At 43.5% G+C, this 17,362-nt stretch overlaps 1 protein-coding gene across 1 annotated transcript in view; it reads left to right on the top strand.

Moving 5' to 3' along the window:
• The first annotated feature begins 6,467 nt into the window (after nt 1–6,467).
• FMN1 (formin 1) overlaps nt 6,468–17,362 on the top strand; it is a 148,513-nt gene continuing 137,618 nt past the window's right edge. Inside the window, 2 exon segments of the mRNA XM_040411763.1 lie at nt 6,468–8,544; nt 11,339–11,456. Coding sequence (XP_040267697.1) covers nt 7,066–8,544; nt 11,339–11,456 — 1,597 coding nt within the window. The 5' untranslated portion in view covers nt 6,468–7,065.

Genomic DNA, 17,362 nt, shown 5'->3' on the forward strand with positions numbered 1-17,362 from the left:
TTCATCAAAAGGGGCATAGATGCCCGTGATGAGAACATAGTCCTACCACTTTACAAATCACTAGTCAGACCACACATGGAGTACTGTGTACAGTTCTGGGCTCCTGTAAACAAGGCAGACATAGCAGAGCTAGAGAGGGTTCAGAGGAGGGCAACTAAAGTAATAACTGGAATGGGGCAACTACAGTACCCTGAAAGATCATCAAAATTAGGGTTATTCACTTTAGAAAAAAGACGACTGAGGGGAGATCTAATTACTATGTATAAATATATCAGGGGTCAGTACAGAGATCTATCCCATCAGCTATTTATCCCCAGGACTGTGACTGTGACGAGGGGACATCCTCTGCGTCTGGAGGAAAGAAGGTTTGTACACAAACATAGAAGAGGATTCTTTACGGTAAGAGCAGTGAGACTATGGAACTCTCTGCCTGAGGAGGTGGTGATGGTCAGTACAATAAAGGAATTCAAGAGGGGCCTGGATGTATTTCTGGAGCGTAATAATTTTACAGGCTATAGCTACTAGAGAGTTGATCCAGGGAGTTATTCTGATTGCCTGATTGGAGTCGGGAAGGAATTTTTAATTATTTTTTTTTGCCTTCCTCTGGATCAACTTGCAGGATAACAATTTTTATTTTTTTGGCCTTATAAACTATGTTACTATGTAAGATGGCGGCGACCGTCGCAAGCAAATGGAGGCGGTAAGTTTTATATTTTTTTTATTTTACATAGTATTGGGTGCGAATATTCGAATCGCTATTTATTTATTTTTTTCAAGCGGATTTCGCCACTTCGAGAATTCGGGAAGATCTAGAATATAGTGCTATATATTCGTAATTTCGAATATTCTAGATTTTTTTTTTCATTTTTAACCTTGCTTCTTGCTTGTAGGCCAATGAGAAGGCTGCAATGTCTGTGTCTGAGCTTAGCAACATCCCTAGCAACCAATAGGAAAGTTGCCTACCCCTTACTATATAAGAACCTCCCCAGCATCCATTTTCTGCAGTTTTATGGAGTTCTGAGAGAGATAGCAGTGTCATTGCTGTGCTCTGTGCTTTGCTGTGTCATTACATTAGTTAGTGTGTGTGTGTGTGTGTGTGTGTGTGTGTGTGTATGTATATATATATATATATATATATATATATATATCTATCCAACAAAGAAAAACAGCAGCACCATGTTGTGAATCTAGGTGCAATTTCCTCAGACCACGGACAAAGCAGTCATCAGTAGTTATAGTTCTCCAAAAAAGAGGCAGCACTCCAGTATATTGAAGGTGAAAGACCCGCTTTATTGTCCCTCTGCAACGCTTCAACTGCTCATTGCAGTCTTTATCAAGCATATAAAATAGTGCCAAAACATCCACTTTTATACCCACAATACCTTGTGAGCCAAGTAGTGATAATTATGCAATCAAGTAGAAAAACATATATAAAATACATAATCAAACCAGTGATCAAGAGGCCTTCTATGCAACTTATAAGGCCATAGTTGCAAATAGTTAAAAATCGCATATTTCATTGTATATTCAAATAAAGTGCTACAGTGCATAAATTGATCAAAGTGATCACCTGTGTGTGAAAACATTCATTAGTGAATAGCCAATCGGCCGCATAGACTATAGAAAAACGACTTACACAGCAATGTAATCGGATGGCGCCAACCCCAGCGTCCCATGTCTGCCAATTGCCATGTCCGGTAACCAGGACACCCTAAGTCACGCGACCCGTGACCTGACCACATATTTCAGATTTTATCAGATCTGATTGATCTTTTTAAGCTCATCACCGCAGTGGAAAATGATGGCAGCCATATATAGTGTCTAATAGGTTCATACTTGGGAGCATGATTGGGATTGTTTTTAATAAATCCAGAATTAAGATAATCGGACTGTGGATAAGTTGTGGTTGGAAGGTTTTTACTTATGGTCTAAAGATGAGGGGCAATGGGGTGGACCTTGGTCCTGATGGTGTTTGGTGCTGACCGTACCTTACACCTTGGTGCCATAATTGATGTGCGGCGATGATCACTGCAGTGATATAACCGCACTAACCACACACCCCCCTCCTCCCTCTGTTTAATATAGTCACTGTAGTGGGTGTTCCCGAATAACTTCTCTTCTGGGAACGCATCACTTTATTTCTTCCTACATGTACGGCTTGATATCCTTACTTTAGTAGATTCACTATTTGGTATCTTTATACCAGACAATCTTCTCATGCCCCATAGGTGATTTTCAAATCCCCCTCTATGTCTGTCCTCGGCTGTGCCCTTTCACCTCTAGGTGGCTGTGGCTCGCTAGATCTGGGACGCAGTTCGGTTACCGGGTCACGGCTCACGTGATGCGGTCATGTGATTCTGTGACTTGGTGACGCGGGTGCCGTTTCTGGCGTGTCACGTGCACCAATGGTGTAGGCCAGTTACCTGTTCAAGCCTTGCGATCTGCGTCACTGATCACGTGTGGTCAGGTGATGGGTCACGTGACTTAGTGTGTCCTGGTTACCGGACATGCGCATTGGCACCCATGGGACGCTGGGGTTGGCGCCATCCGATTACATTGCTGTGTAAGTAGTTTTTTTACAGTCTATGCGGCCGATTGGCTATTCACTAGTGATTGATTTCACACACAGGTGATCACTTTGATCAATTTATGCATTGTAGCACTTTATTTGAATACACAATGAAATATGCGATTTTTAACTATTTGCAATTATGGCCTTATAAGTTGCATAGAAGGCTTCTTAATCACTGGTTTGATTATGTATTTTATATTATATGTTTTTCTACTTTATTGCATAATTATCACTAATTGGCTCACAAGGTATTGTGGGTATAAAAGTGGATGTTTTGGCACTATTTTATATGCTTGATAAAGACTGCAATGAGCAGTTGAAACGTTGCAGAGGGACAATAAAGCGGGTCTTTCACCTTCAATATACTGGAGTGCCGCCGCTTTTTTGGAGAACTATCTATATACACTGCTCAAAAAAATAAAGGGAACACAAAAATAACACATCCTAGATCTGAATTCATTAAATATTCTTCTGAAATACTTTGTTCTTTACATAGTTGAATGTGATGACAACAAAATCACACAAAAATAAAAAAATGGAAATCAAATTTTTTAACCCATGGAGGTCTGTATTTGGAGTCACACTCAAAATTAAAGTGGAAAAACACACTACAGGCTGATCCAACTTTGATGTAATGTCCTTAAAACAAGTCAAAATGAGGCTCAGTAGTGTGTGTGGCCTCCACGTGCCTGTATGACCTCTCTACAACACCTGTGCATGCTCCTGATGAGGTGGCGGACGGTCTCCTGAGGGATCTCCTCTCAGACCTGAACTAAAGCATCTGCCAACTCCTGGACAGTCTGTGGTGCAACGTGACGGTGTATAGAGCGAGACATGATGTCCCAGATGTGCTCAATTGGATTCAGGTCTGGGGAACGGGCGGGCCAGTCCATAACATCAATGCCTTCGTCTTGCAGGAACTGCTGACACACTCCAGCCACATGAGGTCTAGCATTGTCTTGCATTAGGAGGAACCCAGGGCCAACCGCACCAGCATATGGCCTCACAAGGGGTCTGAGGATCTCATCTCGGTACCTAATGGCAGTCAGGCTACCTCTGGCGAGCACATGGAGGGCTGTGCGGCCCTCCAAAGAAATGCCACCCCACACCATTACTGACCCAATGCCAAACCGGTCATGCTGGAGGATGTTGCAGGCAGCAGAACGTTCTCCACGGCGTCTCCAGACTCTGGCACGTCTGTCACATGTGCTCAGTGTGAACCTGCTTTTATCTGTGAAGAGCACATGGTGCCAGTGGCGAATTTGCCAATCTTGGTGTTCTCTGGCAAATGCCAAACGTCCTGCACGGTGTTGGGTTGTAAGCACAACCCCCACCTGTGGATGTCGAGCCCTCATATCACCCTCATGGAGTCTGTTTCTGACCGTTTGAGCAGACACATGCACATTTGTGGCCTGCTGTAGGTCATTTTGCAGGGCTCTGGCAGTGCTCCTCCTGTTCCTCCTTGCACAAAGGCGGAGGTAGCGGTCCTGCTGCTGGGTTGTTGCGCTCCTACGGCCTCCTCCACGTCTCCTGATGTACTGGCCTGTCTCCTGGTAGCGCCTCCATGCTCTGGACACTACGCTGACAGACACAGCAAACCTTCTTGCCACAGCTCGCATTGATGTGCCATCCTGGATAAGCTGCACTACCTGAGCCACTTGTGTGGGTTGTAGACTCCGTCTCATGCTACCACTAGAGTGAAAGCACCGCCAGCATTCAAAAGTAATCAAAACATCAGCCAGGAAGCATAGAAACTGAGAAGTGGTCTGCAGTCACCACCTGCAGAACCACTCCTTTATTGGGGGTGTCTTGCTAATTGCCTATAATTTCCACCTGTTGTCTATCCCATTTGCACAACAGCATGTGAAATTGATTGTCACTCAGTGTTGCTTCCTAAGTGGACAGTTTGATTTCAAAGAAGTGTGATTGACTTGGAGTTACATTGTGTTGTTTAAGTGTTCCCTTTATTTTTTTGAGCAGTGTATATATAATACAGATAGTGTTAGATAGTCAGTGTAGGTTAGATCCTGATATAGTGTAGCTGATGGGTTCCAGTGCAGGGTGTTATTTTGATAGGTTCTGCTGTCCATACATTCATACATAGTGCTGTGATGTTACAAGTTCACAACAATACTTAGTGCCCCAATTAGTAATATGTAGTCAGACCTGCTAAAATGTGAAGTTGCATTAATTGCCGATTTGCGCAAGCGCGAATATATTGGAGCACTCTATCTGCATATAAAGCTATTATAATGTTCTGCCGTGCCAACCATTTTCTCCAATCTCAAGAAACTGCTAGCAGCTTGAAAAATGTAGCAACAGTGACCCACGCCTGTATTGCGCTCGCAATACGCGCATATTACATTGCCGATTTTCGCAATCAAGAAAATAATCGCAAATATATGACGAATATTCGCCCAAATATTCACAAAATATCGCAAATTCTTATATTGCCCCTGCAATCATGTATGAACGCGGCATCTGAGGGGTACAATGAAAAATGACGGGGGCGGCACTATCGCTGCTCCCTGTCATTGCACCCGCTACTTACAAAAAAATGCGCTAAATGATGAAGAAATTTGTCTCAAAGCAAATTTTTGGTGAAATTCGGTGAATCAGCCGAATCAACTTTTTAAGAAATTCGCTCATCTCTAGTTATGACCACCCTGCAATTCATCAGTGGTGGTCGTGCTTGTACACTATAGGAAAAAGCACTGGGCTCTCTGGTGGCCGGGACTGTGGGAGTGTGCATAGGCTGCTGCATTTTCCTATAGTCTGCAAGCAGTGTGGTCGTAACCCCTGGAAATGAGCAGTGTATGATGTGATGGGGAAAATGAATCCAGCCAGCAAAGGAAGCAATATGGATAAGTAAGTGCCCTGTATTAACCCTCACCTACCGTGTCCTTCTCCCATACCTTGTAGATTGTAAGCCCTCGCGGGCAGGGCCCTCTCTCCTTCTGTACCAGTTTGTAACTCGTCTGGTTCATGCTTATTGCAATTGTCTGTATTATGTATGTATACCCCTTATCATATGCGCCATGGAATGAATGGTGCTATAATAATAGATTTAAAAAAAATTCCTCTACATATTAAATGCTATTTACTGAAGTGAGACAACCCCTTTAAAATCTAATTCCTGTATCTCCCCCATTTACACTCACTCACAGTAAATAAGGGTGATGCCTCCACTGGCAAAGCAGATATTTTTTTTTCTAGCTGAGGCTACATGCACATGACCGTATGTGTTTTGCGGTCCGCAAAAAAAACTGATGACGTTCCGTATGGCATCATTTTTTTTTTGTTTTTTTTTGCTGATCCATTGTTTTAATGCCTATCCTTGTCCGCAAACTAGAAACAAATATGACATGCACTATTTTTTTGCGGGGCGGCGGAACGGACCTACTGATGCAGACAGCACACGGCGTGATGTCCGCATTTTTTGTGGACCAATTGAAATGAATGGGTCCGCATCTTATCCGCAAAAAAAAATAATGGAACGGACACTGAAACAAACAACGTTCGTGTGCATGTAGCCTAATAAAGATATCGGTGTGAAATACTAAAAAGTAGAATAAATTCGCACACATTTTACATAAATGGTACACCATTGTTTTCCTCAGTCACTGTAAAATCAATTTCTAAGGTGAGATACGGTAGCAACCAAAGAACATGGTTCCAAACGTCATGCATGTTATGAGATGGTCAGGTCCCTTGCCTGCTTCCTAGGATCTGAGTAGATAATGCTTGGTCACAGTATCTGGTCTGCTAGCACGCCTTCCTTCCTAGAGCTGACTGTGTCAGACCCTCCCACCTCATTAAATACCTGTTACCTGAAAGTTGGGAGGTAAAGTAACATGAAACCGGCCTCCTCCAGGCCGTCTCCAGACTATGACATTTACATTCCGTAGAAAGGCTGCAGCAAGGCGGAAGAAGGAGCTCTTGTCCAGATTCAGCTGAGAGGACTTGTATGCTTGTGATACACAACTTATTTTTGGTCTATTTTTTTTTTCAGTGACAAGTTGGCTGTCTCCTTTTTCTTTTTGTTGTTTTCCTTTTCTTGGTTTTTAATGAGTGGCGTGCTGAAGCCGGAGGTGAACAGAGAAGTCTTTTCACAACTGTCAAGCCGGGTCATTGCTCAAAAAACTCTGTCATATGTATGTGATTAAGCTGCCAAGCAACTAGTGAGCTCCCGTATGAAAAGCAGGAAGCTGGGATCTGCAGGCTACTACTCTACACCACGGACAGTTGACAGGCCAGGCTTTATTTTCTATTCCTCACTTGTGATTTTTCTATGGTGTGACTTTGTGGAGACTCTTTTTGGAGCTCAGTACAGGAGACGTATTTTATAGAATATTTTTGAAATCCTCATTCCTTGTGTGTTGAGAAGTCACTTCTCCTTGGATTTAAATGGCCGTTTTGTCCGCTCTCATTCAGAAGATCTGCTGATCCTGAGGTTTTTTCCCTTTTTTTATTTTTTTAAACTTTGTTGCTCTATGGACATGGAAGGGAAAGACAGCATTACTAAAGAGCCAAATTCTCCAGCAAATTCAACGAGCAGTTCTTCACCATCTGTGCGCAGTAAATTTTCCATTAAGTCTTTTTTTGGAATCGCTACAAAGTTGGAAAATACGAAGCCCAAAGAGGAAAGTGCTGTTCTCAAAGCATTTCGCTCACTAGGAAATAAAGCCGAAGAGCAGACTAACCAACTGGATGAGGTTGAGGCTGAAAATGGTGAACTCCTAAGGCAAACAGACACCGTTGTGGATGGTGCAGAGAAACCTAAGGAGTTAACAGAACAAATTGAAGATGAACAAATTAGCCAGGAAGCACAAATTATAAGTGAAGGGGATTTACACCTTAAGGAGGATTCACAAGTCTCCAGAGAACAAGGTAAAAGTGACGACTCTGAGGAGGAAAACAAAGAGCTTCATCCACAAATAGATAACCTGGGAGGGACAGAAGCTCAGGTTTTACAAGAGCAAGAGGATGAAAAGAAGGGAGTGTACACAAAGCGTCTGAAAGCTTCAGACATTTGTGAGGATGCTAAGTCTGAGATGATCTCCACATCAGACTCGGCACTAGCCGAAACGGACTGTGACCAGGATGGTATGCTGGTACGTGGTACTCTAGTTAACATCTCAAGTGATTCCGAGTCGGACGGCGAAGGCTCCAAGCAAGATAGATGCCAAAAAGAAACAAAGACTTCTATGTCCAAGCTTTTATCTAATTCTCAAGTATCATTGAACAATGGCCCCAAGCAGGAACCAGAATTGCAAAAGACTAAAGGTACTACTGTTAGCATTGAGAGAGAGGGCCAGCCTGAGCTGGACCTAAACAGGCCAGAAAATGAAGGGACCACTATAGATGAGAAGAGGGTTGCTGACGAAAATATAGGAGGGAGTAGTCCAGTTTCTCAAACGCCCGTCCCTGTTGCCAATACTCCAGATGAGAAGCCATTCCAGCTCCCTGCCATTTTTAGTGGTTTTCATGTGCACAAAAAGGGGACCTCTACAGATGACCTAGAAACAGTTGAGGTGAAACAAGGCGATAGTGACTTGGCTTTGCTAAAACTTTCCCAACCTGTGCAAAAATCCAAACTTCCAAACGGGGCTGCGATCCGGAAAAAGGAAGTAAAGTCACCAGTGGAGCCTAAAGCAAGCTCCAAATTCATGGAGCAACTTTCCCAGCTGCTCAGCTTTGACTTGCCAAAGCAAGACGAGAAGGAGGAGGATTCACTTCCAGGTCAAACTGATAATGGTGACCAAGACACTCCTGTTGCAGAGGAGAAGCCAGAGTCTTCTGCACTGGAAGCATTTAAGTCTTTCTTCACAGGTGCTTCAAAGAAGGCCGCACCACTCGAGCCTCTTGATCTAGAGGCTGTGAAGCGGAAGCAAAAGACTGAGAAGGAATCGTTGAAGTCTATCTTTGAAAAACCCAAATCCATAGATGCTGACCAGGCTATTGACAGGAATGTATGTTTTTTTTTTCTGTTTTGTTTGATTTCGCTATATTCACACTACAGTAAAAAATAACAGCTGGTAAAAACTATTACTGTCCGTTTTGAAAGGCCCATTTTGCATCCATGTGTGCATCTGCTTTCCAGCGTGTATCTGTTTTTACCGGCTGTTAAAACTAATACAAAACAGCCATTAAAAACATATACACGGGGTAGATAAAGGGTTGGCCCATCTCATACATTGGGGGCATATCGCTAGGACAGAGCCCGCAAGGTGAAGGAGAGCGAACCGCGCATACGCAGCCACCTTCCATTAATTTCTATGGGACTGCCGAAAATAGCCTAGCTATTTCCCTCAGCACCATAGAAGTGAATGGAGCGGTGGCCACGTTTACATGGTGCTCTTACTATTTATTTCTATGGGACCTTCGAAAATAGCCAAGCGGGCTGCTCGGCTATTTTCGGCACTCCCATAGAAATTAATGGAGGACAGCCCCACATGAGCAGTCCGCACTCTCTCACTTTGCGGGCTCCGTTCTCGTCATATGCCCCAAATGTATGAGATTGGCCAAACTCTTTTAAAGGGCATCTGTCAGCAGATTTGTACCTATGACACTGGTTGTCCTGTTACATTTCCTCTTGGCAGCTGAAGGCATCTGTGTTGGTCCTGTTCATATGTGCTCGCATTATTGAGAAACATGAAGTTTTGCTATATGCAAATTAGTCCCTAGGAGCAACAAGGACGTTGCTATTACTCTGAGACTCGGCTCTCTCTGCAACTGTACTTCGATTGACAGGACCAGGCAGTGCAAATGTGATCATGCCCGCCTGACCCTGTCAATCAAAGTGCAGCGGGCACGGCAGTTGCAGAGAGAGCAGAGTCTTGAGGTGTAACGGGAAGGCACCCATTGCTCCAAGAGGCTCCTTTGCATATATTAAAACATAATTTTTCTCAGCAATCCGGGTACATGGGACCAACCTTAAGATTTTTTAAATCCCAACCCCTGCATGCCCTTGGTATTTATCAAGCCCCCTGCAACACTCGCTCCTCTCTGACACTGCTAGCGCTGTGACGTCACCATGCTGTGTGCATCAGGTCCTGCTGCCTCTAGTAAGGTGCCAATGTCCCTGCACGTGGCAGTGGATAAAGTATTATTTTTATTTTGTTTAACTCTTGAATGGCCCTTTTTTGTGCACTCCCATCTAAATGAGACCTCTTAAAATGGGCCTTTTAATTTCAAATGGGGGTCCATCTGGCCGTGAAAACTGCCAAATATAGGACATGTCCTATTTTTTGAATAGCCCCATAGACTTTAGTTGTCTCTGCAAACGTCTGTTACATAGCCATTTCATGTGAATTTTGTGAATGTGACCTTAAAGGGTTAGAAAAAGGTATCCCCTGTCTACAACGATTAGATTGGTGGGGGATCTTGCACCTTGTGGAGTACTCCTGAAATGGACAGAGCGGCTGGTCAGGAATGTGCGCTGCCAATCCATTCATTTCTATGGGAGTGCCGGAGATAGCCAAGTAGAAATCACTCGGTCGATTTCAGGGGCGGGGGGGTCCATTGGGGTACAGGGCCTCTGTTCTCATGATTGTGGGTGTCCCAGCAGTAGGACCTTCACTCTTCTAATAGTTATCCCCTATCTTGTGGATAGGGGATAACTTTCTCTAACTAGAATACCCCTTTAATGCTACAAAGGTAATGTCAGTAATACAGTGCCATAGATGACTAGGAGTCCATTTGTCACCCCTGTGTGTGTGTGTGTGTGTGTGTGTGTGTGTGTCCCGGACTTTACATAGATGCACATGTAGACTGCTCCCCTGGAAGTATATGGCTTGGCCTGTAGAGGAAGTTTCTCCTAGAAGCCTTGCATCATGACAACACATTGAGTACGTGCCCCTTCTGTCCCATTCGGTGTGCAGGCCCTGATTGTAAGGACTCGTATATGTTTAATTAGACTAACTAGGGGCAAAATTTAGTTTCACTTGCTTGTTGTCAGTTACTTAAATATTCTGCTGAATATCCATCCATGAAGTGACCACACCTAAGTCTTCTGTAATTTCCCTTTATCATCGCCTGTCAAATACGAACATCTGTTCACATGCACTTTCTGTGATGGTATTTTTTGGGGGGATAATTAATGCATCCTATAACCGCTTTGACTGCAAAGTGATTAATTAGTTTAAGGCCTCATGCACACGACCGTGCCGTCTTTTGCGGTCCGCAAACCGTGGATCCGCAAAAAACGGAAGCCGCCCGTGTGCCTTCCGCAATTTGCAGAACGGAACGGGCGGCCCATTGTAGACATGCCTATTCTTGTCCGCATCACGGACAAGAATAGGACATGCTATATTTTTTTTGCGGGGCCACGGAACGGAGCAAAGGATGCGGACAGCACACGGAGTGCAGTCTGCATCTTTTGCGGCCCCATTGAAGTGAATGGGTCCGCATCCGATGTGCAAAAACTGCGGCTTGGATGCGGACCACAAAAACGGTCGTGTGCATGAGGTTTATTTTGTTCTATTTTCTTTTTAATATTCTTTATGAAAATTGTTGAATTCCATCTAATTTCAGAGAGGTATGAGGACATAGTTTACATGGACCGTGCAGGCAGTATATAGAGACTTGACTGTTCCAGTAAAGTTTACAAGGAACTTGCTGGTGACCTAATGAACTTCTTTTAAAGGGGTCGTCAGGCTCATATAGATTTGTTCAGACTATATTGGTAATATAAGAATTGTTGTTGTTGGCAATTGGTTTTATTTGCTTTTTTATGTCTCCTCATTGCATTAATTTCTATTGCAGCCAGACCATAGTCCATCTGACCCAGAGGATCGAACCCCCGGGAGATTGCAGGCTGTGTGGCCACCGCCGAAACCAAAGGATGAGGAGGAGAAAGTGGGTCTGAAATATACGGAAGCAGGTACGCCAGCATCTGATCCTCAACAGCATTTCCAACTATACCTGTAACCAGGGGTGCACCTAGCCTAGCGAAAACTGAACCTAACTTAACCTTTTGCCACTATGCAAGCGCTCATTGCCAATGGCCCCCCTCTTGCCCCTACCTGGTGCTGCCTGAGCGATCACCTCACCTAGCCTCATTGGTAGTGCACACTAGTGTTGGGCGCAAGGATTCGAGTTGTAAATATTAATAGCGAATATCGGCACTTCAAGAATATTAAGAATATAGTGATATATATTCCTAATTTCAAATATTCTCGATTTTTTTTTTCCATCAGTAACCTCCCTTCTTTCTTGTGGGCCAATGAGAAGGCTGCAATGTTTTTGTCTGAGCTTAGCAACATCCCTAGCAACCAATAGGAAAGTTGCCTACCCCTTACTATATAAGAACCTCCCCAGCAGCCATTTTCTGCCGTTTTATGCAGTTCTGAGAGAGAGAGAGAGCAGTGTCATTGCTGTGCTCTGTGCTTTCCACTTATTACATTAGATAGATAGTTAGATAGCTTATATATATATATATATATATATAAAATACAGATAGTGGGAGATAGTCAGTGTAGGTTAGATCCTGATATAGTGTAGCTGATAGGTTCTGCTGTCCATACATACATGCAGATCTGCTAAAATTTAGTGCCGATTAGTGCACTCGTGAATATATTGGATCACTCTAGCTGCATATAAAGCCATTTTTGATGTTCTGCTGTGCCAACCAGTTTCTCCAGTCTCGGTGGCAGCAGTGGTGACCTGCCCTTTCTGTGGCTTGTGACCAATTGACCTGAAGCTGTGAGGTATGTCCCCACAGCGGCCAGTAATTGGCTGCAGCGATATCAAAAAGGATGTTGACAGAGGGGGACATGAGCAAGGCAGCAGAGGGTGGGGAGCAAAGTGGCCGGGAGCCAGTAAGTAGGGTGTTTTTCAAAAAACCCTCAAAAGGTGGCTAATCTCTTTAAAGGTGCATTTCCTGGAGAAACTGATCCATTATGTTATAATGGCATAAGGGTCCTTGTGTGATTTCTGTCTACCGGAGACTGTGTATCAGATTGATCCACCATTTATCCCCGATCCAGTGGATAGGTACAGAATGCTTCCGGCCATCATACTATGTCCAGAATTGAGCGGTACCTATAAGTAAAGTGCAGCGAAGTATATGATATCTTGTAGTAATGCAGTCTAGCTCTTACATCGGAGCTTGGTTGAATGTGTACACTGCCTTTATGGTTTTGCTTTGTGATCACCAGCTTCCAGAACAAATATTTCATTCACTACACTGCGGATGTGACATAATGTTCTTTGCAGTCGGTGTTTAAATAAAATTGTATCATTAACCTACATGAGATAATTGTCAGCTATTAGTGTTGCTATGTTTGGTGACTTGTATAAAGGTGGATTTACACCTCCAGATAATTGGGCAGATTATCTGGAACAAACATTCCTGCGAACGCTCGTTCTCGACAACCTGCCCGTGTAAAGGTGCCGCAGATCACCCAATGATTGAGCCAAACGTTCGTTCATCGGGTGAAATGGTGGTTAGTGGGAAGTAAATGATCGTTTCTGGGCAACAGATTGTGCTGTCTAAACGGCGATCTGTTGCCCACAAACAATGCAGCTGTATGAGGATGAGTGATTGCAATAGCAACCGCTTATCCTCATACTGTGGAGGTGATCGCTGCAGCTCTTCACCTCCACTGAACAAGCAGCCGACTGTCGGGAAGGAACACCCTCTCCCAGACAATCGGCTTTAGCTCTCTGTGCCTCTACGTCAGTGGTGGGCTGTTCGGCGTTGTAGGAGTGTACTGGAGAAAGAGGATCCCCTATACTTGAAAGGGGATTTCCAGTAATTAATATGACCTATCCTCAGGATAGGTCATCAATAAAGATGGGTGAGGTGAGCTTTGAATGCTACATCCGAAGCCGCTTCACTAAAAAAATTGTTAAAATACTGTACGGAGATTCGTCTCTATACAGTATAAGAATGTATGGGCTCCGATGAGCACGATCTGTAGCACGATGGCTCCCGGTAAGGGTACATTTTAACACTAGCGTTTTTCTTTTCTGGCACTGAGTTCCGTCCTAGGGGCTCAAATCCGGTAAAGAACTAATCAATTTTATCCCCATGCATTCTGAATGGAGAGCAATCCGTTCAGGATGCATCCAGTTCAGTCTTTTTTACTGACCGTAGCATGTTGTATTTGTACCTCCGGCCAAAAATCCGGAACACTTTGACTGAATTTTTTCCCATTGACTTGCATTAATGCCGGATCCGGTGCCGTGTATTCCGTCAAACCGGATCTAGCTTTTGCATGTTAAACCCGGAAAATTTGCAAAAAAAGTTAGTCCATAAATGGCGGATCTGTTTTTTCCAATGCATTTTTTCGTTGTGATCAGAATCCTGATCAGGGTTCAAATGTAATCCGTTTTCACACGTTTTTCCGGATCCGGCGGGCAGTTCCGGCAACGGAACTGCCCGCCGGATTCAAACAACGCTAGTGTGAAAGTACCCTAACAGCTGATCGTCAGGGGTGTCCTGAGGATAGGTCCTCATTATCCATTACTGGATAGCCCCTTTAACTACAAATTGGGGTGTATCCGGTTGTACTGCTGCATTAATCAGCTCAGCCTGGCTTGTGCAGTCTTCATTCCAAAGAACTAGCCACTCGTTAGTCATTGCAGAGATCTAGATCATTGTGTGTAATTAGCCATGACACCGTTTCTGTATGCACAGGATTAGGTCAGGGCAGGGTTTTTTAAGCCAGTGATTCTTAAAAAAAAAAAAAAAAAGTTTGCATTCACTGACAGCGAAAGAGATTGTGTACTTGGTGAGGATTGTATTAAAGGTATTTTCCAGGAATAGAATACAATGTCCTCAGGATAGGTCATCCATATTTGATTGGTGGGGATCCGGCTCCTGGCACCTCGCTGACCAGCTGTTTGAAGAAGCTTTGGTGCCCCATGCTGCTGCTGCTTTCTAGGCCGGTGACATCCTATTTATCAGTCACGTGACTTATTTGCAGCTGATTCCCGCTCTAATTGCTATTTTGTATAGGAATTAAAAGTATTTATTAAAGTAGACCATGTCAGGAGAGGCGAGGGTATTTCTGAAAATAGTATTTTTTTTTCTGACTAATCCAGTGCTATCTGCAGGATACAGAAAAAAGATACTGGTAAGGTTTTACTCAACCCTTAAAGGGGTTCTGCCTTAGTAAACAAAAGATTTATACCTACCTGCTCCCCACAACTCTGGTCTCCATTTTCTGGTCCCCATTTAAATATGCTGCTGCATGGGCACGGTCACATACTCTGCTGCAGCCAATGATTGGCTTCTACTGTTGTGTGCCGCTTGTGGCCACACTGCCATCATGAAGCAAGTGGGGAGCATATTTAGTATATAAATTTCTGCAAAGCGTAATGAACCGTAGTATTTCATCACAAGGAGGCACAGAAAGCTTGATGGTTGCAAACACATACACTGGTGGCACACTAGACTTGAGGGTTACAGAACTTAAATGTAGCTGAACTAAACCTTGATGTACTTTTCTTGAGTGGTTCTTCACCAGAGAGCAGGGACCATGCGATACTCCTCTGATGATCCATGGGTCAGGTTGCATCAAGAGGGATGTTCTTGACCATCTCTTTGTCCTATAGCAGACAGGGCAAGCAAGCAGGTTGCTGCTCCAACCACTTGTCTTACAGTCAGAAAAGGTGGAGTAGGAGGGGGGCAGAAATCGCTAGTGGAGGAGACCGGTGCACTAATGCCATCGCTCTTCCCCATACTGTCTCGTTGTTTCCCTTTGATTATACAGCACCATCTGCCACTGGGAAACGATGATCTTTTGTGCTCCACAAAAGATACAATTACCCGAGGAACAAGCGTTTTGCTCATTCATCGGGTTATCGGCGGTGCATTTACACTGCCAGATCATCGATAACCAGCATTACTAATCATGTTGGTTAGCGATGATCCGTTCAGTTGCCGGCCTGTAAAGACTCCTTTACAGAAGCCAACGTAGACACAATGGACAGGAAGGGAGCTCGTTGACTTCTATGGGAGAGTTTTTCTAGGCATGCTCTGTGACCTGTGCAGAGGTCAGGAGGGAGTAGATAAGCTGTGATATCACTCATTGTGAATGGTGGATCTTGTGTTCTCAATATATGCAGGTAGTATGTCATTGTTATCCTGTCTGTGATGATAATATGATGACTGCTGAAAAGTGATCTGTATTATTAGGCTTAGTGGGCAGTGCGAAAACTGCAGGATTGTAGAATTTGTGTTTTTAAAATATAGATTGTGACATGGAAAGGAAATAGATTCAAAAATGATTCAAACATATGTTTAGCTTAAAAACTTGATTTAAACAATGGCCTTTTTCACATGAGCGTCCGGCCTCAGAATACGCACGGATTCCGGTTGCTACATACACCATCATTATTGCTTCCATTCATTCATCTGGATTTCCATAGGTATTCCTTCCTTCCCGTATTTTGATGCACTCCCATAGGCTATAATGGACGTATTTGAAAGCAAATACACACAAAACGAAGACAATGCCGCGGATTTCAAATACTGATGTACATTATACGCCCATGTAAAACTTGGCCTGAGGGGAAGCCTGTGGAGTCATTTACAGTTTAATTTCTAGTTATTTTTATTAGAAAAATTGTATTTAGAAAAATTCCAGTCTGTATACTGCATATACTACTATGATTCTAAATGGTCGTTTTAATATTTAGAAGATTTGGAACTTTTAAAACTCTGCCCAGATACGGCAAATATGGACATTTTACTACTTTTATTGTGCTGAGCTCCAAAGCTTGTATCTGTGTAGCCGATGTTTATTATATCAGACACTTTCACGTATGAAAAATTGTGGAGTTACTAGATGAACCAGATGTTTAAACTTTCACCTTACAATTCATTGCCTAGATAAGATGGGAGTAGGACAGTGAGCCATTTAGGCGGACACCCTTCTATGTTTGAAGCAACTCCTTCTGCAAACATGACCACGCAGAAGGTGACTCTCGTGCCGAGGCTGAACTACGCTCTGCACTTCTGTCCTCTGCTATAATGAGACTTACTGCAAAGGTCCGACTGTAAATGATTAGATCTCTGTAACACGAGACATGAAATAAAAATTAGTTTATGGAAAAGTGTGACAACTAATATGGTCGTCTTGGCAAATCTTCCCAGCAATGGAATTTTACCCCTTGGAGTAGCTATTTTTTTTTATTAGGGTGTCTTGCCAATCAGGAGTCTGTCAGATCAGTGTGAGCTGTACTAACACCCAGCTTTCCTAGAATCTAATAAGAAATTGTCAGAAATGATCGTTTATCAGTTTGACAGAAGAGGACCACTCAAGGAGGGACTTTTTCATTTTTTGACCAATATGTTTTATGGGAAAATATGGCAGAAACATGACCTGTAAACCCAGGCTAACGTTAGTCTTATGTTGTAGTATTGCAACCAGTATTAAAGGGGTATTCCCATCTGGATATGCAATAAATGTGCAATAGGTGCGGGTCTCCTCTGGAACCTACTCTTATCTCATCTGAGGCTGGCAGGAATGGAAAGGTGGGTATTAGGGTTGAGTGAATCGAAGTATCCTTTGATCTGAATTTCAAGGAAAATTTAAATTCACCTCAAAGCCGAATTTCTTTGTGCTTCGTCATAATGATGATGAATCAATTTCCCCTGAAATGGCAGTAAAAAAAAATTATACTCACTCACCTCGTCCATTTGAGCACAAAGAGGCCGCTGTGGCCATCTTGATTTAAGATCCCACATGAAATCTCATGCCATGGCGGCCTCTTGGCGCTCAAATCAGCGATTTGAGTGTGGCGTCTGAGGGGTTCAATGACTGGGGTTAGGGCTAT

The sequence above is a fragment of the Bufo bufo genome, chromosome 11, assembly GCF_905171765.1.
Source record: "Bufo bufo chromosome 11, aBufBuf1.1, whole genome shotgun sequence".
In the NCBI taxonomy this organism is placed as follows: Eukaryota; Metazoa; Chordata; class Amphibia; order Anura; family Bufonidae; genus Bufo; species Bufo bufo.